The sequence below is a fragment of the Podarcis filfolensis genome (genome assembly GCF_964270895.1).
Source record: "Podarcis filfolensis genome assembly, chromosome: 2".
NCBI lineage: Eukaryota > Metazoa > Chordata > Lepidosauria > Squamata > Lacertidae > Podarcis > Podarcis filfolensis.
This window is the reverse complement of record NC_139605.1, coordinates 117,296,517-117,319,653: the sequence shown is the minus strand read 5'-3', so window position 1 is coordinate 117,319,653 and position 23,137 is coordinate 117,296,517. Positions and strand designations below refer to the sequence as shown.

General features: G+C 46.9%; 1 protein-coding gene across 2 annotated transcripts in view; it reads left to right on the top strand.

The window, feature by feature from the left end:
- The window catches only part of CTDSP2 (CTD small phosphatase 2), a 69,609-nt gene that overhangs the window by 34,399 nt on the left and 12,073 nt on the right, over positions 1-23,137 (top strand). The window contains exons 2-3 of one of the 2 annotated variants that reach the window (XM_083599494.1): positions 17,181-17,329; positions 19,478-19,516. In XM_083599494.1, coding sequence (XP_083455620.1) covers positions 17,181-17,329; positions 19,478-19,516 — 188 coding nt within the window. The remainder of the gene's footprint in view (positions 1-17,180; positions 17,330-19,477; positions 19,517-23,137) is intronic. The other variant, XM_083599495.1, reaches the window with a different exon arrangement.

The window sequence follows — 23,137 nt, the reverse complement described above, 5'->3', positions numbered from 1 at the left end:
GATACCTAAAAGCAACTTAATGAGAGGAATCCAATTTCACACATAGCTTTACAAAATGCTAATGGAGTATCACTAAACATTTTTAAAATATTTTTTTTTAAAAATCAAAAAAAATTTTTTTTAAACAAAGTCACCCCCATTGGTTACCCATTGGTTACAAGAAATATAATTACAGATGGACAAGATGACAGCAGCAAAAACACAGGGACACAAAATGCGGAAAAAGGAATAACTGATCAGCTAGATTACATCTTTCCTTCCCTGTCCTAGGGGGCCATGTGTCACCCAAGCCATCCTGAGAACCCGACACTGCCATCTCCATAGATTCAGGATCAGGATGCGCTTAAGATGGCACTGCAGATCTTGGGTGCCACAAAATCAGCTTCGCCATTTGGTGTTGATTCTGTGTGTGGGGGGGGGGGGGTGTGTGTGGATCTGCACCCCCCATTCCCCCCCCCCATCTCTGAACTAAATGATCAGGAATCAGAGCAAAGTTCATTTCAATTCTTTGCAAACATCTCAAGCAACTAGCAGCTATTTGCTAGGCCAGTGATAACTGACCAATAGGTGGGTCATGGTTCTACCTACTGTCTTTTCCTCTTCCTCATCACACTCTAGGCTTTTGTTTCTACAGACACCTCCCACCCCCCAATCTCACGTCTCATCTCTCCTCTTTCTGCTGCCCCCAGGCCCCTTCTCCCCAACGCAAGGATCTTTGGATTCTCAACGGAGCAAACTAAAAGTTTGTCATTAACGAAACCCAGAGCTGGAGGGACAGCCCTTGTCCTTAAATGACCAGCATAAGGTCCAGCTGCCGCCGCCACTTTTGTGTTTGTGTGTGTACCTACGTGCCTCGATGTTGCACAATGACACTGTAAAGCTGGGGCAAAGGCAGGGAATCAAAGAGATGGGATGGACCCTGAGGATCATGTAGTTCAGCTGCCTGCAATATCCTGGTTTTAAGAGCATAAGAGTAAGATTATGGCTGGGGAGGATTTTCCAAACTCAGCGGTAAGGAGCCTTGCACAATATCATCATGCACCATTTTGGCATCTCCAGTTAGGGAATTTGAGGACCAGCATAACTTTCCTTCTGAGATCTTGAATATCTGTTGCCAGTCAGAGCTCACAATATTGAGCCCCTCAGTCATTGACTTTCCAGTTCTCAACTCTCAGCTTTCATTTTTTGAAGAGAGAGCAAGTTTCTAGTGCTCGTTATGGTAGAGAAGAAACTGGGAAAATGATGTGTTAATATTATTATACACATAGCACAGGTTTTGCCAACCTGCCGCTTCCCTATTCTTTTGAACTATGGTTCCCATCAGCCCCAGCCTGCTTGCCCAATGGTCAGGAATGATGGGAACTATCGTCTAAAACATTGAGTGTGCACCATGCTGAGGAAGAAAGCATTTGTCCAGGTGTGTGAATCTGTGGCTATTCTCTTGCTGCTGAATGCAACAGCCATCATCCCTGGCCATTGAGCATACTTCCTGGGGCTGATGGGAGTTCTAGTTCAGCAACATTTGTGTTATGTACTGAAGTTCTCACCCTGGGCCAGCAGGGGGGGTACTGTAGATAGTTTTTACTCAGGTCCACATATGCAAATAAGGGATTGAAAGTGACGTTCAGTGATTGGATAGTTACAGAAAATGGTTACTGTTGCATTCTAGGGGAGCTCTATATAAGCAGGCTGGCTGAACCCTTCAGTTCAATTTTTGTTCTGGCCTGTAAATAAACAAGAGCTGTTTGAAGAATCGCTGTGTCGTCTGATATGTTCACCCACAACTTAACAATTTGGAGGGTTTCAGCTTCCCCACAGCTGAGCTAGCCCTTCACCTATGTCAGACTAGAAAAGAGGCTGATTACATGGTTTGCCTAAGGACACCGATTTAAGGCTGGGTTGATCAATGTAGCAGAATTAGGTGGGGATGGAGTAATGCCAAGATGCAGAATGGACTGTCCCATGCTCAGACTGCAAGTGGGGAAAAAACACTCTGGGCTGTGTTTCCACATTAAACACCCACCTCCCTGCTGGCAGAAAACTAGCAAACCAGGGAGAGAACTGCAAGTTCAGTCCTTTCATGCCTACCGTGTTGTTTTCTATTTGCATGGAGTTATTTAATGCTGGGGAAACAATCAAAACTGTGACCATCTGTCTCAGAGGTTGCCAACTTGTTTAGACCCAGGGGCACATTGGAGAAACAGTTGTGGACTCCCCACCACACCCCACAAACACCCTTCAACCAAGTACACACTGAAGCGTATACTATCTCCAGTAGAATTTTTCTTCCAAGCCTAATTTCTATGGAAGAGGGGCCCTTTGGAGCATCAAGGAAGACCTCTGCGGGCACATGTGTGCCCACGGGCACCGTGTTGACAACCTCTGACCTACAAATGACCTGAAGTGGTTCGGTCTGTTCTACCTCTGTGTGTATAAATCTGTGTTCATGGCAGAGTTAGTTACAGGCAGGTAGCCGTGTTGGTCTGCTGTAGTCGAAACAAAACAAAAAAATTCCTTCCAGTAGCACCTTAGAGACCAACTAAGTTTGTTATTGGTATGAGCTTTCGTAAAGTGTGCATGCGGGTGGGACACGGGTGGCACTGTGGTCTAAACCACAGAGCCTAGGGCTTGCTGACTGGAAGGTTGGCGGTTCGAATCCCCGTGACGGGGTGAGCTCCTGTTGCTTGGTCCCTGCTCCTGCCAACCTAGCAGTTCAAAAGCACAAAGTGCAAGTAGATAAATAGGTACCCCTCCGGCGGGAAGGTAAACAGCGTTTCTGTGCGCTGCTCTTGTTCGCCAGAAGCGGCTTAGTCATGCTGGCCACATGACCCGCAAAAACTGTCTGCGGACGAACACCAGCTCCCTCGGCCTATAGAGCGAGATGAACGTGCAACCCCAGAGTCGTCCACTACTGGACCTAACGGTCAGGAGTAACTTTACCTTTAAGGTGCTACTGGAAGGAATTCTTTTTATTTTGTTTTGTTCATGGCAGAGGTGAGGCTTAAAGTACATGGGCTTGCTGATTCACAGCTCTGTCTCTTCACTGCCATGCGGCTCAGGCTGTTACCTGCTAGAGGCTTGGGACCCTTTCCAGGGCAGCATCTTCCCTCCATGCGAGAGCACTTGGTAGGATGCTTCATGCGGATGAATGCACACGGAAGTATTTCACTGGAACAGGCCATCCCCAGAACTCGCTCGAAAGGCAGGTCCCCTGTGAGTAGCAGCTTGCGTTCCTGGATAGACCCAGCTTAAAGAATTGCCGTCAAGTTTACACGGATGATTTGTTCTGACAAAACCTGTCCCTGTGTGGGCACACACTCCAAAGCTCATCCGGCAGAGGCAAACTGGTGTCCTGGGATTGGCTCAAGCAAATGCAGGAGCTGCATTGTGCAGCCAGGATGCAGCCATTAGGGCCTGGCATGGTGGGGGAGGGGGCTTCTTTCTGCATTGCAACCCCTTGTTCCTTAATGCTGCTTGTTAATGGTTTGTAAATCTCAATTCCTGAGCAGCAGATAATTAGGGGAAAGAATAATCCCAATTTCTGCAGATCTATCCAGGGAGCTGGGTTGGGTGGGAGCGGGGAAGAGTAGGGACATAATTCAATTTTTTTTCCAAAAAAAACAAAAACTGCAAACTATCCCCACTGCTGAATTCATGATTCCTAATGCAGTATTTTAGGCCCCTTTCAGATGGATTTGTTCCTGTCAAACTGCAAGCAAATGAGGAGGGTGGGGGCATAGCAACAGCACAGAGAAATGCAACTGGCGAAGCATTCCTTTCCCCCACTCCATTTCAGGAAGGACTCGACTTCCAAGTTTCACTCAAATGGAGTGCTGTAAGAGAATGCAAATTTGTGTCCCTTTTGAAGCTGCTGTACTGTTTCCTGCAGAAGAATCTATTTCAAAACGCTTTGGGAAGCTTCTATACTTTTGCGTGCTTGGCTCCACCTATTGCATTTCTCCATCATTCTGGAATGTGACAGGGCTCTGGCAACAGTTGAGCAGGACCCACGGTTTAAATCGAATTCCTTCCATTAATTTGGTAGGTAGCTGTTTGGCAAGCTGATTTTTTCCCCCTTTAGCTTTGGAACTGCAATCTGGGGATATTCGTACTGGCTTACCTTACAAGGTAGTTGGAATTATTCTTTTGAGAACGTGTGTGAAAGCACTTCTTTAAAAAACAACATGATACGAATGTGAAATATATTATTAGATTCTATTTGTGTTGGGTGGGCAAGTAGATGGCGCCTTTTCTGAAAACAGTTGATTGCTAAGAGGAGTAACGTTTTGGCATAGTTTATAAACCATGGTTTGCAGGTAAACCATGGTTATTCTTCATAAACTGCTTAGGGGTTTTATTTACAGTTAAGCAGTATGCAAACTTTGTTAAATAAACTCTCTTGTTTTCTGACCCCAATATTTAGCACCAGAAAGGCTGTTAGGCTTATGACAAAGGCATCTAATAAATTCCTATAATGTGGGGGTGACCCATTAATAGTAAATGAGTGCATAGAAGTTTAGCCTGCAGAATTTGCCCCTGCTCCACAACCAGCGTGGAAGTGCAGAACTAGAAAAAACAACAACCGTGCCTTCTGTCAAGTAGGGTTGGCTGGGATGGAGCACAGCTCTCCGTTCCTCCTCCACTGGTGTGCCGGTTTCCAAACTGGTCACAGAGGAAGGGGTTTTCCTTACTCCATAGTTAGCATGGAAACCAAGTGGACTGGTGGGGCAGTGTTGCTCCACCACCCTTCTGTTGGGGTGCTGCGGAAAGTGGAGGGCGAAGAGGTTGGGGCTGTGTGAGTGCGTCGGCGGAGCCAATCTGGTGCTGCTGCTTTTGCACCTGCATGGTTCTTGCTGCCATCCTGCACCACCCTTGCCCATTCCTGTAAACAGAAACACGGCATTGCCCTGCCATGCACGCCCTGCCATGCCCACAGCTCCTGAGACAGAGACGCTTCCTTGATGTATTGTTAGCCCACCCACTCACCTGCATGGAGTTCCCTGTTTTAAGAAAGGAAGGAGAAAGCAGAGCAGAAACAGGGAGTGAGATGATCTTCCTCTCACAGCACCCATGCACACACCCTCGGGGCCACCTCCTAGCCCAGGGGTCAGCAACCTTTTCCAGCCGGGGGCCGGTCCACCGTCCCTCAGACCATGTGGTGGGCCGGACTATATTTTGAAATAAAAATGAACGAATTCCTATGCCCCACAAATAACCCAGAGATGCATTTTAAATCAAAGCACACATTCTACTCATGTACAAACACCAGGCAGGCCCCACAAATAACCCAGAGATGCATTTTAAATCAAAGCACACATTCTACTCATGTAAAAACATGCTGATTCCCAGACCATCTGCGGACCGTCCATGGGCTGAATTGAGAAGGTGACTGAGCCGCATCCGGCCTCCAGGCCTTAGGTTGCCTACTGCTGTCCTAGAGGAAAGGAGTTCATATTCTTTTGGTCATTTTTCTGTGAAACTCCTATTCATGCAACTCAGCCGGTTCTGACACACAGAGGAGTCCGTGGCAGAACAGGGAACCTGTCCTGTCTCCCTTGCCTTTCAGATTTACGAGTGTCAATAGGCGCTGGACCCTGTTGATGTAACACAGAGTGTGTGAGCTGCTCTATAAGCTCCTTTATGTCCTTTCACTTTCATGGCCATTCAGCATTATTTGCAGGAGGCAAACCAAAGCATTTTGCTTGGGGCTTTCATCGCAGGCAGAACGAAGCACAGATGACAATACAGAAAACTCACTCTCTTGTGCACACACCCAATCCATGTCTGTCCTCGCAGCACCTTAAAGACACACAGTTTTATTATGTATGGCACAAGCTAAGGGTTGCTAACCTGCAGCCATCCAGGTGTTAATGGACCACAACTCCCTTTATCCCTGGGTTCATAGGAGCTAAGAGTCCAAAACCATCTGGAGGCTGCCATGTTGGCTACCCCTGGTTCGAGTTTTCACCAGATCATGGTGTGTAACCCTGAATTGGCAAATAGATATTCATAATGTGGAGTGAGATGGGATAGGGAACATAGAGAAGAGAGTTCAGAGGGAAATGAAATGCAAAGAAGCAGTCTTCTTGTTTGTAAGTAGCGTTATGAAATCATCTTTTTGGGGATGTGTATGCAGAGCTGGCTTTAGTGCGGCGCAGGAGGTTCCCCCGCAATACATATATTTATATGTGGGTGGCGCTGTGGGTTAAACCACAGAGCCTAGGACTTGCCGATCAGAAGGTTGGTGGTTCGACTCCCCGCAACGGGGTGAGATCCCGTTGCTCGGTCCCTGCTCCTGCCAACCTAGCAGTTCGAAAGCACGTCAAAGTACAAGTAGATAAATAGGTACCGCTCCGACGGGAAGGTAAACGGCGTTTCCGTGCGCTGCTCTGGTTCGCCAGAAGCAGCTTAGTCATGCTGGCCACATGACCCGGAAGCTGTACACTGGCTCCCTTGGCGAATAAAGCGAGATGAGCACTGCAACCCCAGAGTCGGTCACGACTGGACCTAATGGTCAGGGGTCCCTTTACCTTTACCTTTTAGCCATATTGATTCTTATGCTGTCAGCAGATTCTTGTTGTTGTCTTTACTTGTAGGCCCAATACCATCGCAAATGTGTTCGAGTTATTTGGTTAGGGTGGTTGCTGTGTTTATGGGGTCTGATGTTGTGACCATTAGGTCATCTGCAAAGAGCCCTAATTTGTAGGTTCTGCCTTTTATTTCCACTCCCTTGATGTCTGTGGCTGCTCGGATTTGTGTTGCTAGAGGTTCCAGAGCCAAGGTGAATAAGAAGGGAGACAGTGGGCATCCTTGTTTGTTGCCTCTTTGGATTGCTATGGTATTAGAGTCCATACTGTTAGTCCTGCATTTTCCTGAGGCTTGGGAGTAGATTTGTTTGAGGGTTTGTAAGAAGTTGGGACCAAATTTCATGTTAGTTTGTACTCCTAATAGGTATTTCCACTCTAGGCAATCAAAAGCTTTGAGAATGTCTAGGGACACAATTGTCAGTGGGAGTTTTAGTTGCCTTGCTGTGTTCGATAAGATTCAGTAGTTTCCTTATGGGGTCTGTTATATTGCGACCAGGGATGAAGGCCACCTGGTCTGGGGCTATTAATTTGTGTGGGAATTTTTTAAGGCCAAAATTGATGTGAATATCTTGTAGTCTTGGTTTATTAATGAGATTGGGTAGTATGATTCTACTTTGAGGCTGTTTTTGAGTGATTTTGGGATAGAGAGTATGTTGGAGGCTGTCCAGGTTTTAGGAATGGTTCCCCCCTTTTATGATGTCGTTAAATAGGCAAGTCATGTAAGGCATTAGAGCTTCTTGGAATTTCTTGTAGAATTCTGCTGTAAAGCCTGGGGCTTTGTGTGGTTTCAGGTTTTTGAGGACCGTATGTATTTCCTCCAGGGTGATAGGACTGTCCATGAATTCCTGTTCCTCATCAGTTAAGGTTGTCATGGTCTGTCCTGCTAGGAAATTTCTGATTTCCTCCTCAGGTGGGTTGTGGAAAGTGTATAGGTTGGAGTAAAATTCCGCAAATTCTGAGGTTTTCTTTGGGGGAGAATGTTACGTTGCCGTCTTTTTTGGGTGATGCAGTGTATTCTTGTTTTGAGTGATGTTTTCCTATACCTGTTCGCTAATAGTCTGGAGTTTTTCCCTCCATACTCATAGAAGCATTGCTTTGAGTATAGAATGTTGATCATTGTATGGTTGATTTCTAGGGAATCTAGTTACCTCCTTTTCGTTCTATAAGTTTAAGGTGTCTTTTAGCTCCTGATTGTTTGTATTGTGATGAGAGGGCCATGATGTCTTCTTCTATTTTGCTAATTTTTGAGGATGCTTTGAAGTAGTTTTGGAGAATTTTTGTGAGACTTTCTCTAATTAGTTTATTTGTGGTTAGCATGAGACTGAAGGACCATGATGGGGTGGTTTGTGTTTCTTCTCCTATTTTAAGTGTAGCTTCTACTGGGGCGTGGTCTGTGATCTTAATGCTACCTAAGTTCGTTGAGTCAACCAAGGGAATCAGACCTCGTGTGAGCAGAATGCTATCTAATCTGGACACTGTGCCGTAGCGCCCAGACTGGAATGTGTGGCTGTTGTCTCCCGGGTTTTTCTCTATGTCATAGAGATCTCTCTCTTTTTAGCATTTTGTAAGAGTCCCTAATTGTTTGGGGTTTCCTTTGGAAGAAGGTTGCCCATCGGGCTGTAGGGTGGATGTCTTTCAGGGAGATAACTCTCATATTTAAGTGAGGTCACCTCCCAGGATTGCTTCCCTATTGGAGAAGGAGAGGAATTTGTTTAGTGTTTTCTGGATGAACTCTAGTTGTTTCGAGTTTGGGGCAAATATGGAGCTAATAGTCAGTTTAGTTTTGCCATCTGGTGTCCATTTAGCGAAGATGAATCTGCCTCTTTTGTCTTTTAGGACTGTCGTGGCTTTGAAGTTCAGGTCTCTACTGAGTAATATGGCTACTCCGCGGGCCTTTCCTGGGTCAGGTGCAACCCATTTTTTACTGAAGCGGAGATCGCTCAGGAGTTTGCTTCTTTTGGGTGGATTGTGTATTTCTTGTAGGAAGGCAATGTGTGGTTTCATGGTGTTCACATACGAGGCGATGCATTTTCTTTTGATAGGGTTTCCCCACCCCCTCACGTTTAGTGCAATTGCTTTTAAGCTAGCCATTCTGCTTGTCTACTCTATAGGATGATTCCCTGCTGAGAATCAGTGTGGTGTAGTGGTTAAGAGCAGTGGATTCGTAATCTGGTGAACCGGGTTCGCTTCCCTGCTCCTCCACATGCAGCTGCTGGGTGACCTTGGGCTAGTCACACTTCTCTGAAGTCTCTCAGCCCCACTCACCTCACAGAGTGTGGGGGAGGAAGGGAAAGGAGAATGTTAGCCGCTTTGAGACTCCTTAAAGGGAGTGAAAGGCGGGATATCAAATCCAAACTCTTCTTCTTCTTCTTCTCCCTGTCTGGGCTGCCCTGTGTCTCTCACCTTATATTGTCTATCAAACCTATTTTGTTGCACTGGCATAAAGTGTGATGGGTGGGGGAAGAGGGGGGTTAGAATTAGATTTGGGTTAAAGAGTGAGGGGGGTAGATTACAGAAAGTAACCTATATGTAGTTACCATATTTTTCGCTCTATAACACGCACCCGACCATAACACGCACGTAGTTTTTAGAGGAGGAAAATCCGTAGGCATGCCACCCGTAGGCATTCCCTCCATAACATGCACAGACATTTCCCCTTACTTTCTAGGAGGAAAAAAGTGAGTGTTATGGTGCAAAAAATACGGTATATAGGTGTTTGTTTGGGAAAATGTGGACTGTCTGCTTCCAACCAGTTGGTACTGGGTCTCAGTTGGCATGGAGGGCCTTGTTTAAGAACAGGCTGTCCTCTCTGTCGTTTGCGATAGGGAATGGTCATTGAAATGGTGTTAAGTGCCTTTGTGACGCCTGTGTTTGGGTATAAGGTTTATAAGCAATGTTGTCCGTGTTGTTAATAACATTATTGGTTTGTTGGCGTGTTAGGGTAGGGATATGGGTATTGGCACGCTCTGGCGCAACCGTTGTGCTGGTTGTGTGTCAGATTTTAGCCTGTTTGTTGATTGTTTTATCGAGGTTGGGGGTATTGTTTTAGTTTGTATGGGTTTCTTTCTTTGTTTTCCTTTTCTTGTACCTACTGATTTCGTTTGTTGCCTTTGTGTGATGAAGGAGGAGACCGAGAGGTTGGCGGATGTGTGGGTATCTATTTTTGTTTGTGTGGTGGTTCTTTTTGTGCCGCCGGTAGGGTCCTTGAGGTGGGGGGCTGAGATTGTGGGTTGTTGGGATGATTGAGGAGGGGGGAGTGGAGAGGGTGAATTGTTGTCGTCTGAGTATTGGGATGGGGATGGGATTGGGGGGTCTCTATGGAGGGGTGGAGTAGGGGGGATAGTGGTGCTGCTGGCAATATTAATGGCTTGAGGGGGAGGAGAAAAGGAGGGGGGGTCACCAGTCCGTCAATTCGAAGTGATTTCCATATGCCTCATTTGGCTGTGGTGGTTGTTGCAGAGTTGTCAGTCTGTGGTATATGGGTTTAACTGAGGTTGGTTTGTTGCCTTGTGTTGTATGTTCGGTGGGATAGTTCTATGAGCCCAGGCCTGTTTGCGTTTCACCATCAGCCCCGGGGTGAACTGACGATACGCCCTAGAACGCTACTCAACCATCACCTGCAACCGTATTTGTCTCACTGCCTTGATTTTATTTGAAATGGTGGAAGATTGCCCACCATTACCAGTCTTTGAATCTAGGATCCCCTCCCAACAAGCTCCTGAGGAATGCCCCTTTCCCCTCTTTTTAAATCAAGTGCTGTAGTCTAACGTTGTGGACAGATGGCAAAATTCCTTCGGAGTGAATGCTCTCTTTTGGGGGGGTGGGGGGAGATAGGTAGCATGTGCCAAGGCCTGCTGTGAAGGCTGAGGAAACTCTGTTCCCTGGGTGGGCTGCTTGCTGGCTCCTTTGAAATTCTCCAGCTTCCTCCCCATGGAGACCTTACAGCTTCCTGCCTCCTCTTTGTTGTTTATCCTATCTGGGTGTTCTGTCTGCAGTGGCTGTGGCCCAAATGCATGTCAAATATGCGCACCCCATTTCTTGGCAATTCCCCACTTCCCCAATCCAAGAGGTGTGCTCGTTAGTGTGTTATATGCTATATGTATATATAATCAAGCTCATCATTCCTCCTGACCTCTCCTGGTGGTGGGGGAACCTAGTAGTAGTAATACCGTAGAATGATGGGTATAGTTTGTGGGCATGCAGTGCCACCTGCTGGTGGCTCCTTAGCATCACAGACACAAGAGTCCCTCGTTCTTCATTTTTACACGCTGATGGTTTCGTGCTAACTTACAGGAGGTGCAGCCGCCACACGACTGACTTGTGGAATGCATTTTAATAATACAGGGGGTGGGGAAGATTAGGCATGTTTATGGATGATGGATCTGGAGGGAGGGTACATTATGGTACTATTCATGGGCTAGTTTGTATGTTTGTATGCAGAATTTGGGAAATACAGCCGTTCTTGAACGTAATCCGTTCCGGAAGTCGGTTCGACTTCTGAAAACGTTCAAAAACCAAGGCACGGCTTCCAATTGGCCTCGGGAGAGTCCTGCACTCAATCGGAAGCCACGTCGGGCGTTCAGCTTCCAAAAAACGTTCGCAAACCGGAACACTCACTTCCGGGTTTGCGGCGTTCGGGAACCAAAATGTACAAGTACCAAGGCGTTCGCAAACCAAGGTACAACTGTATGGTTTTCTGGAAAGCATAGAATTGTAGAGGTGGAAGGAACCCAGAGAGTCATCTAGTCCAACCCCCCTGCAATGTAGGATTCTCAGCTAAAGCATCCATGATAGATGACCATCCAACCTCGGCTTAAAATCCTCTACCACCTTTCAAGGGAGTCTGTTCCATGGTTGAACAGCCTTTACAGCCAGAAAGTTCTTCCTGAAGAATCTCCTTTCTTGTAACTTGAATCCATTGCTTTGAGTCCTACCCCCCAGAGCAGGAGAAAAGAAGCTTGCTCCATCTTCAGTGTGACAGCCCTTTAGGTTTTTGAAGATGGCTACCATATCTTCTCTTTTCCATGATAAGCATACCCAGCTCCCTCAACCTTTCCTTCTAAGGCTTGGTTTCCTTGATCATCTTGCTTGCCCTCCTCTGCACACTTTCCAGCTTGTCAACACCCTTAATAAATTGTGGTGCCCGGAATTGGGCACTCTATGCCAGGTGTGGTCTGACCAAGGCAGAATAGAGTGTACTAGTACTTCCCTTGATCTGGACACTGTTTTTAGTCTTTGTTGGAAGCCGCCCAGAGTGGCTGGGGAAACCCAGCCAGATGGGCAGGGTACAAATAATAAATTATTATTATTATACTTCTAGAATAGCATTAGCTTTTTTCACTGCTGCATCACACTGTTGACTCATTCAAAAAAACCCACACATCTCTGTATGGTTGCAGAACTCCAAGCTGAGGCTGATCAAAGTCTCAGAAACTAAACTAGACATTGAGAAGAGCTAGCTACCTGTTGGAAAGGCATCAAGGTCTTCACTGCTATATGCATGATTCCAAATTGTTCCCAGCCTGGGGTTCCTACAACCTTAATTAACTGTTTACGGTCAGGGGACATGGCCTGAAGCAAACAGAGAAGGTGACATCCAAGGGCAGCTCTGCCAGACTCGTCACTCATCATTATAGCACCAGATTGAATCCTTTTGGCCACTTTATGTCACCTAATCTGCAGACTGGATAGCTGCATTGCCATGATCTATCCATCCTTTCTGTAGTCTTGGTGCTAAAGCACAGCAGTTATCCGGCAGGTAGCTCCCTTATTCCAGCAAACTGCCCCCAGTAGGCTGGAGAGAAAGGTGCCTTTATCTTGCTTTGAGTGAGCTGGTGCCTTACAAAGATACAAACTGTCTATACATTTTACCGATGTTTAGCGATGGTTTGATCGTGTCAATGTCAGGGTAGCCTTGGTGTTCTTTTGTCTTTTCTAAGAAATCTTACTATTATAGAATCATAGAAATGGAAGGGACCTCAAGGGTTGTCTAGCCCAACCCCCTGCAATGCACAAATCTCAACAATCAGTCTCCCATCCAATTTGAAACCAGGCTGGACCCTGCTTAGCTTTGCAAATGTGCCAGCAGTTTTAGTGCTGCACCACTAGGAGGATAAGCCACTGGGGAGATAAAAGTTGAACTTGCTGATGAAGTGCTTTTTCAACACCTTATTTTAATTAAAAAAAAAATCTCACCTCTTTACCAAATCTAGGGCTTCTTCTTCTTCTTCTTTGGCAATCACTTGTAGCCAAGTAAGATTTTCTTCCATAAGCACGGTTTTAACAATGAGTCCCTATGTGACTGTGGAGGCCAGTTCTGGATCCACACGTCCTTCCACAGTGGTTTCCGGGCGGGAGTTCATGGCTATATGCCGCGATGGCTAGGCTCCACCTCCACAGTCAGAGGCAGCAATGCTTCTGAACATCAGTTGCTGGAAACCGCAGGTGAGGTGAGCGCAATTGCACACAGGTGCTGCTTGCAAGTTTCCCATAGGCATATGGCTGCCCACTATGAGAACAGGATGCTGGACTAGGTAGACCTTTGGCCTGATCCAGCAGGTCTCTTTATATGTTCTTATGTACAGTGGTACCTCAGGTTAAGTACTTAATTCGTTCTGAAGGTCCGTTCTTAACCTGAAACTGTTCTTAACCTGAAGCACCACTTTAGCTAATGGGGCCTCCTGCTGCCGCCACACCACCGGAGCACGATTTCTGTTCTCATCTTGAGGTAAAGTTCTTAACCCGAGGTACTATTTCTGGGTTAGCAGAGTCTGTAACCTGAAGCGTCTGTAACCCAAGGTGCCACTGTACAGTCATACCTCATGTTACGTTTGCTTCAGGTTGCGCGTTTTCAGGTTGTGTCCCATGGCGACCCGGAAATACCAGAAAGGGTTACTTCCGGGTTTTGCCGCTCACGCATGCGCAGACGTGCAAAAGGAAGTCACGCACATGCGCAGAAGCGGCAAATCGTGACCCGCTCATGCGCAGATGCGGGTTGCGTTCTTTTCAGGTTGCGAACGGGCCTCCGGAACGGATCCCGTTCACAACCAGAGGTACCACTGTAATCCAAACGGAACTGATGGCTGGTGAACTTGCAATTCTAGAGTGTAGCTGGTCACAACCCAGGAGGGAGAGAGGAGTGGCATTTTATTGTCCTCTCCTTCCTGCTTTCCAGTCTAGGTTGGGCAAAGAGTAATGTTTTTATTTGGCACAGATGCATGTAGATTTGGTGGGGATTCCAAATTTGGGGGTGCAATTCCTTGTTTCCAGCTGAGCTGTGATAGTCAGGGGCAGCTGCAGCAAGGCCCTCAGCAGCGTGGAACTTAAGGTGATGTGGCTGTGAATGAGACATTACTATTTTTATATCTACATTTGTTGAGAGTTGGTGAAACCTTTATTATTGGTCTTACCATGACAGCTTCACTAATCGGCGTAGGCAGAGAGGTGATAATAATATAATAATTTATTTATACCCCACCCATCTGGCTATGTTTCCCCAGCTACTCTAGGCGGCTCCCAACACAATATTAAAAACACAATAAAACATCAAACATTAAAAACTTCCCTAAACAGGGCTGCCTTCAGTTGTCTTCTAAAAGTCAGATAGTTTATTTCCTTGACATCTGATGGGAGGGTATTCCACAGGGCGGGCGCCACTACCAAGAAGGCCCTCTGCCTGGTTCCCTGTAACGTTACTTCTTGCAGTGAGTGAACCGCCAGAAGGCCCTTGGAGCTGGACCTCAGTGTCCGGACTGAGCTGATGGGGCCAGTGGCGTAGCGTGGGGGGTGCAGGGGGGGCTGGCCGCACCGGGCGCAACATCTGGGGGTTAGGGTTAGGGGGCGCAAATCCACGGGTTAGGGGGCGCAAATTACTTGCCTTGCCCCGGGTGCTGACAACCCACGCTACGCCACTGGATGGGGCTGTTTAGAACCAATTTCCTTGATGCTTTGCACAACTCTTGGGTTTGGATCCATCTGTGCTGATATTTTCACTGCTTCCTCTTCCTCTTCTTCCTCCTTCACCTCCCGTTTCAGCCAACTTCTCTTGGACTCTGTGCCACAGCAAACATCCTCCTCAGTCCTGCAACCTTTTGTCCCTGGGGTACTTTATATTACCTGTGACAGGTGCCGTGCTGGGCCAGGCCTCCTCAGGTATAACTTGCAGCCTCATGGTAAAGCAGGTGTCAGTGGGCATTAATATCCTGTCCATGGCTAGCAAAACCAGAATAAATTAGATGAAAATTTGCTCAATAAAATATGGAGAATAAGAGCAGGCACGTTAACTCCATCCATGTGTTAAAACCATAACAAATTGCAGAATTTGAGTCTTATATTGGTGGTGGAATTTAATGTTTTTAGCATAGAGGACGTACAGTTCTGACACTGGACGCCAGCTGGGCTGCACTGATGCAACAGTAGTCCTTTGTAGGCGCACAAGGAAAGACAAAGGCAGTTCATCTGGGGCCACTTTGTTCGTTGCAAGCAGAACAAACGATTGCAAGGCCCCCATGGACCCATAGAATATGATAAGATGTTCTGGGCCCAGAGTCTCCCAGGGAAGCAAAACAGACGAGAGGGGAGGGGGAAGAAGGGTCCCATAGCTTGGCAGGAGAGCACATAATTTGTATGTTCTGGGAGAAATCTTGGGATGATCTCTAGTTGTGGGGTCTGCAGATTGCAGGGCCAGACGGTTACTTCTTCTAGTAAAGTAAAGTGACCCCTGACCATTAGGTCTAGTTGCAGACAACTCTGGGGTTGCGGAGCTCATCTCGCTTTATTGGCCAAGGAAGCTGGCGTACAGCTTCTGGCGAACCAGAGCAGTGCACGGAAACGCCGTTTACCTTCCCGCTGGAGTGGTACCTATTTATCTACTTGCACTTTGACGTGCTTTCGAACTGCTAGGTTGGCAGGAGCAGGGACTGAGCAATGGGAGCTCACTCCGTCGCAGGGATTCGAACCGCCGACCTTCTGATCGGCAAGTCCTAGGCTCTGTGGTTTAACCCACAGTGCCACCCACTCAGGTAGCTCCAAATACCTGAGACCAATTGCTAGAACTGGAGCTGAGAAAGCTGGAGCCAGAAATGCAGATGTCAAAGAGATAAACAACTACCTGACATTTAGAAGACATCTGAAGGCAGCCCTGTTCAGGGAAGTTTTTAATGTGTGACAAATAATAAATTAAAATTACAATTACAGTGGGCAGAAGATGCTGCTCTTGTTGACCCTGGCAACAGAAGAAATCAAGTTTCATGAATTTATGCTAGGCCTGGACAATGCAGAAACTTCATGTTGCCTGCCAGTTGCTGGGGGGACAATATGGAACGTCCTGTTTCCTTTGTGTGCTATCTCCTGTCTGGCCTGACCCCAGACTGTACTGATGGTAGACGCCAAAGTGTTCTGTGAGGGTGGGTTCTGGGGGAATGCCCACAGCAAACTGAAACCTCCTCAGGCAGCAGCCATTTTGAGTTCAGCCACTGTCTGTCGCAAGAGTGCCATAGGTGAAATCTACACACACATGAAAAACGCTGTGAAAATGCTTTTTAAAAAACGTTTTGAAAAATATGTTGGATTTGCCATAGCTCACCATCGCCATCTAATGTCACATTTGTATATTGCACTTTACAAAGCACTTAAAACGTTTTATTTGCAGTTGCATAGCTGAGTCCATAGCGTTAAATAAAGGCTGTCACTTTTGTTCTGCAGTTCAGTCTTCGGTGGCATCATTTTGTAAAGTTTGCAGTAGCTAATGTCGCCCACACAGTTTGGGAGAACTGATTTGGCTAGGGTCCGGTTGCATGAGATTCCCAGTTCATTTCTCTAGGATTCTGGCAGCCACTCTCCAAGGTTTGAGGCAGAAGTCTCTTTCATCCCTACCTGGAGATGCCTTCTGCATGCAAGGCAGCTACTGTACCTCTGAGCCAGGGCCCTTCTCCTAGCAGATTCCTGTTAATTGGACGTTGGTACTCAAAGCAGCGGGACGCGGGTGGCACTGTGGGTTAAACCACAGAGCCTAGGACTTGCTGATCAGAAGGTCAGCGGTTCGAATTCCCGCAATGGGGTGAGCTCCCGTTGCTCGGTCCCAGCTCTTGCCAACCTAGCAGTTCAAAAGCACATCAGAGTGCAAGTAGATAAATAGGTACCACTCCGGCGGGAAGGTAAACGGCAATTCCGTGCGCTGCTCTGGTTCGCCAGAAGCTGCTTAATAATGCTGGCCACATGACCCAGAAGCTGTACGCCGGCTCCTTCGGCCAATAAAGCGAGATGAGTGCCGCAACCCCAGAGTCGGTCACGACTGGACCTAATGGTCAGGGGTCCCTTTACCTTTTACTCAAAGCAGCACACACCTTTCTGTCCTGCACTGGTTTGGAGAATTTCCGTGTCACTTTTTTGGGCCAATCAAAAAATGTTCCAGCGAAGCAGCTTGCCTCCTTCACGGGTCACCCCCCAGGATCTCCAGAAGGAGTCATGCTTCAACCTGCCTGAGACCTAATTCACAAACCCTTACCCTGGATGAAGATTTGCCTGCTCCTGCGTTTTGGTCCTGGATGAGTGCCGCGAGATCTAACAAAGTTCTTTTTGCCATTCCCTTCTCAGTCTTGGTGTCCAAATCCTCCCCGAAGAAGCCTCGGGGCCGGAACATCTTCAAGGCTTTCTTCTGTTGCCTTCGCGCACAGAATGTCGGGCAGTCGGGCTTTGGTGGGGATCATGGCCCACACAAGGAGGAGACCAGCACCATTGCCAAGGTGAGTGGAGGCTGACGCAGCGATCACTCAGTTACACCCAGAGAGTATAACAAGCAGTACTAGTAGTATCTGAGCTTCTTTTCTCTAGCTTTTTTCTGTATTCTAGCTATCCAGGTTTAGGGTGTGCCCCATTAGGATATAAACTCTGTCCTAGTTCTCCAGCTACCCAAATCCTGAAATTGTCCCTGTCTCTGTGTAAATGATCTCTCTCACTTGACACTTCCTCTCATCAGCATTTTTAACTTTTTAAACTCCTGGCTGAGTTCACAAAATACCTATGTTAGCCTCTGTTTACATCTGACTGGCTTTCTCCCAATCAAAAATGGCTTTCAGGAGGGAGCAGTTACTTTGGATCGGAAGCAAGTGCTTCTACGGCCGTTTCACACATTACAGCGCTGCCGTGTAGGAAATAGCATAAACCCCACACACAGAGCATGATCCATGACTGTTGTGAATATCAGTATTTCACGGCTTGCTAATGAGCTGGGAAGCCATGGCTTGTCTCTGTGGGAAGACATATAAGTGGGCTTCAGCCTATTTTCTATCCAGGGAAGGAAAACTTGTACAGTGATACCTTGGTTCTCAAACTTAATGTGTTTTGGAAGTCTGTTCCAAAACCAAAGCGTTCCAAAACCAAGGCGTGCTTTCCCATAGAAAGTAATGCAAAGCGGATTAATCCGTTCCAGACTTTTAAAAACAACCCCTAAAACAGCAATTTAACATGAATTTTACTATCTAAAGAGACCATTGAGCCATAAATTGAAAGCAATAATCAATATACTGTACTATAAAATAAGTAAGACTGTATTGTAGATGATAAAAATTAAAATTATTATTTTTTCTTACTTGCACTGATGATAGTCATTGTTTGTATGGCGGGCTTTTATCCATTTCTGCGGTCACACAATCAATCAATCAGTAGCTGAACTGGGTTTCACGCAGTCACAAAAACAAATTAACCAAAAAAAGCCTCAAAAACGCGAAATAAATAGCAAAAACAAAAGTGCCAAACTTAATCCATTCCGGAAGTCTGTTTGACTTTTGAAATGTTCGAAAACCAAGGTGCAGCTTCTGATTGGTGCAGGTGCCCTGGAAACAATAACTGACAGCTGCATCAGATGTTTGGCTTCTGAAAAACATTCGAAAACCGGAACACTTACTTCCGGGTTTTTGATGTTTGGGAACCAAGGTGTTTGAGTATCACAGCGTTTGAAAACCAAGGTACCACTGTAGATGCTCCTGGTCTCAAAGACCCATCCCTCCTCAAAACATATCCATTTGACCGCATTGTTGCCGCCACCCCATCTATAGATATCCCCCTCCGCTTTTAAAAAAGAAATATATATGAAGCTATATGTGGTAAAGGGACGCGGGTGGCGCTGTGGGTTAAACCACAGAGCCTAGGACTTGCCGATCAGAAGGTCGGCGGTTCGAATCCCCGCGACGGGGTGAGCTCCCGTTGCTCGGTCCCTGCTCCTGCTAACATAGCAGTTTGAAAGCACGTCAGAGTGCAAGTAGATAAATAGGTACCGCTCTGGCGGGAAGATAAACGGCGTTTCCGTGCGCTGCTCTGGTTCACCAGAAGCGGCTTAGTCCGGCTGGCCACATGACCCGGAAGCTGTATGCCGGCTCCCTCGGCCAATAAAGCGAGATGAGCGCCGCAACCCCAGAGTCTGCCACGACTGGACCTAATGGTCAGGGGTCCCTTTACCCTTTTTATATATGGTAAAGAAAACTACTGCTGATCACGTATATAGAGTGCTTTTCCTCTCAGCACTGAATTTCTGCAGCCTGTTCCCCACACACTTTAGAGTTAAGGAGCTGAGGCTTTCTTCTGGGTCAGTTAGCAGGGCTCCCACACTGTTCTCAATCAAGAAACCTTTTCTTTGAAGACTTGAGACTCCCCCAGCCTCCATCACAGTCCAAGCTTTTGAGGCTTGTAGGATCACCTGTGTCAACCTGAACCTACTCGTCCATCACCACCACTCTTTCATTCTAGGTAGAAAATGCAGCCTTTAGGATTCTGCTCCTTAAAAACTTAGTGGGTAAATTCAGAGGCTTTCTGAGATCCCTGATAGTAGTATTACACAGCCTTGCCTTTTTCATGATACCTACATCTCTGCTTTCCTCTTTCCCCTCCTCTTTTAGTCTGATCTGTTGCAGTGTCTTCAATACCAGTTTTACCAGGTATGTCTTTGTTCCAAAGCCAAGGGAGATCTGCATCTCCTCTTTAGCCAGGACTGTGTTTACCTTGTGCGCAAGAGTGCAAAAAAAAAATTCTCCACTGAGATGAACTTGCGTTTTGATTCTGACATCAGAATAAATGCAAGCAAATCTGCTCATCATTTGGTTGCATTACATACCTTTTCCCACTAGCCATGGGAAGTGGACAAGGAGATATAATGAAAGCCCCACACCCTGATCTCTGCAAGTTCTGCTTTTCATACTCCACACCAACCTTTTGCCCTGCTCTTCCCAGGCAAAGGTCTGTCCTTTAGGATTCCTTAGAGGACTTTAGAAGCTCCCAAGTCCGAGCTGGGGTTTTTTGCCAGCTCCTTAGTGCTCTTTAGGGACGTGGGTGGCGCTGTGGGTTAAACCACAGAGCCTAGGACTTGCTGATCAGAAGGTCGGCGGTTCGAATCCCTGCAACGGGGTGAGCTCCCATTGCTCAGTCCCTGCTCCTGCCAACCTAGCAGTTCGAAAGCACATCAAAGTGCAAGTAGATAAATAGGTACCTCTCCGGCCGGAAGGTAAACGGTGTTTCCGTGCACTGCTCTGGTTCGCCAGAAGCGGCTTAGTCATGCTGGCCACATGACCGGGAAGCTGGACGCTGGCTCCCTCGGCCAATAAAGCGAGATGAGCGCCGCAACCCCAGAGTCGGTCACAACTGGACCTAATGGTCAGGGGTCCCTCCTTTAGTGCTCTTTAACACTCAACTGGAGCAAATGTCAGTTCCACAGATGGTTGTTTGGTCTGATTGAGCTTTAAAGAGTGGGTTTTCACAGGGAAAGCTGCTGAGTCTTAAAACAAGTAGTGCTGGCTGATGTCAATTGGGACTGGTAAGGTGGATGACAGGGAGACTTAACTTTAGGTGGAGCCGCAACCAATGACAGGCAGAGCCACCCCCTGACTGGTTGTAAGCAAGGACAGCCCGAGGTTAATGGGGCAGTGCCCCATTCACCATAATGGACCAGCCTCAGCTGAGGACAGAGTTGAAACCTGTGATCCTTCAGACCTTGTTGGACTCCAGTTCCCATCCCATTGGTCAGGGATGGTGGGAGCAGTACTGTAGTTCAGCAATATCTGGAGGGCCATAGGCTCCACACCCCTGCTCTAGTAGCCTTTGCCCATATTTGCCCCAGTCCAGGCAAAGTCAGTCACCCCTAAGTCCTTTTGAAGCCAATGGAGCAAGTTTGTCACAACTTATACAAATACCACTGTTTTCAACATTGCAGCGTTTGAGTGAGACTTAATTGGAACTAACTTAAGACAGTGGGTGGCACTGTGGGTTAAACCACAGAGCCTAGGACTTGCCGATCAGAAGGTCGGCGGTTCGAATCCCTGCGACGGGGTGAGCTCCTGTTGCTCGGTCCCTGCTCCTGCCAACCTAGCAGTTTGAAGCATGTCAAAGTGCAAGTAGATAAATAGGTACCGCTCCGGCGAGAAGGTAAACGGTGTTTCTATGCGCTGCTCTGGTTTGCCAGAAGCGGCTTAGTCATGCTGGCCACATGACCCGGAAGCTGTACGCCGGCTCCCTTGGCCAATAAAGCGAGATGAGCGCCGCAACCCCAGAGTCAGCCACGACTGGACCTAATGGTCAGGGGTCCCTTTACCTTTACTTTAACTTAATTATGATTGTTCCAGGCTAGATAATCTCTGCAGTAACAAGGGCCAGAAATGTTCTTGAGTGAAAGAAGGAAAGAAAGAGAAAAATAGAGTGGTTTTTAAAATTGCCTTCCACATACATGCCTCCAGGCGACGTACGAAATATGCCAAATGATGCTCTAGATACCAAATTCCACGTCTGCATGGCATAATGATGGGCACGCAATGTACACACAGTCCTGCCTACATACGTGTGTGCGCGTGTGCATGTGGGTATTTGTGTTTGTGAGTGTGAGAGAAAAGAGACCTTCACTTACTAAGCAAATTTCTCTTCCTGCTATCGAGAGAGGTATCGGTCGCAGACCTCATTCATACAAAGAGCCAGACTTCTTCTGGAGGCAGCAGGAGAAGCGGTCACATGGTTGAATGTTTCACAATGGGCGGGGACGGGGGACTTCTACACGTACCAGACTACCACATCTGGGAGAAAGCTGGCCTGCAACTCTTCTTGACAGCTCTCTTCCTGTGTGAAGGGGCTAATGATCATATTGCAGCGCAGTTTTCACAAACAGACAGAGTGCTTCTGAATGCAAACTACTGCTGCCTCCTCACTGTAACGTCTCTCTCGGGGCAGGTGCCTCTCCAACGCCAGCCATGTGGAGATTGCTATAAGTAGTTCCCTCTGGTGGGTGCCTCCACATGGAAAGAGCCTCAGGCACGACAATCTTGCCACGCAATCTAGACAGTTTCCCCCACGATACCAGTAACTTCCAAGGGCAAACAAAAATAAAAATGCACCATTGTGGAGAATATTGCTTGCCCTATCGCAGGCATAGGCAAACTCCGGCCCTCCAGATGTTTGGGACTACAATTCCCATCATCCCTAGCTAACAGGACCAGTGGTCAAGGATGATGGGAATTGTAGTCCCAAACATCTGGAGGGCCGGAGTTTGCCTATGCCTGCCCTACCGGCATGGTAGGCTTTTGGAAGGGAATGGGATCCCTAGCCACCTGTTGGCTATTTTTATTTATTCAATTTTTGAATTTGCAGCATGGTTGGCTTTCATTGGGCTCAACCTGGCGCATGCACTTCTGAGGTGCTAGACTCCTTTTGCTGTGGGGTTGGTTTTTGAAAAATCATCCTTCCCTTTCAAGAAAGGTTTGTTTGAAGCAAGAGGTAGCCTCTGCAGTGCTGATGTACTGCAGAAATAGGGAACATGTGGCTCTCCAGATGTTGTCGGGTGCACCTCTCATTATTCTTGACCATTTGCCATGTTGGCTAATGGGAGCCTGAGTCCAGCAAGATGTGGGGAGCAACAGGGTCCCCACCTGGCGTAGGACCAATTTCTATAAAAATGCCTCCTGGCGCAAAATTGAAGTGATGAAGCTGCAAAACAAGGACTTTTTACCTCAGTAAGAACAGAAGAGGAGTTAGTACAGTGGTACCTTGGTTCTCAAACTTAATCCGTTCTGGAAGTCCATTCCAAAACCAAACTGTTCCAAAACCAAGGCGCACTTTCCCATAGAGAGTAATGCAAAATTAATTTAATCCGTTCCAGACTTTTAAAAACAGTCCCTAAAACAGCAATTTAACATGAATTTTACTATCTAACGAGACCATTGATCCATAAAATGAAAGCAATAAACAATCACACAGTCATACTACCAATCAATCAGTAGCTGAACTGGGTTCCACACAGACACAAAAACAAAACAGAAAAGCCACAAAAACACAAAATAAAAAGCAAAAACTGACAGACCTCAGCGTAACACTCAAAATGGAAGAGTGGCATTCAAATTGGAAGCATAACGCTCAAACCGGAGCACGTTTGGCTTCTGAAAAAAATTCACAAACCGGAACACTTACCTCTGGGTTTGCAGTGTTTGGGTTCCAAGTTGTTTGAGTACCAAGGCATTTGAGAACCAAGGTACCACAGTAATAATAATAATAATAATAATAATAATAATAATAATAATAATTTT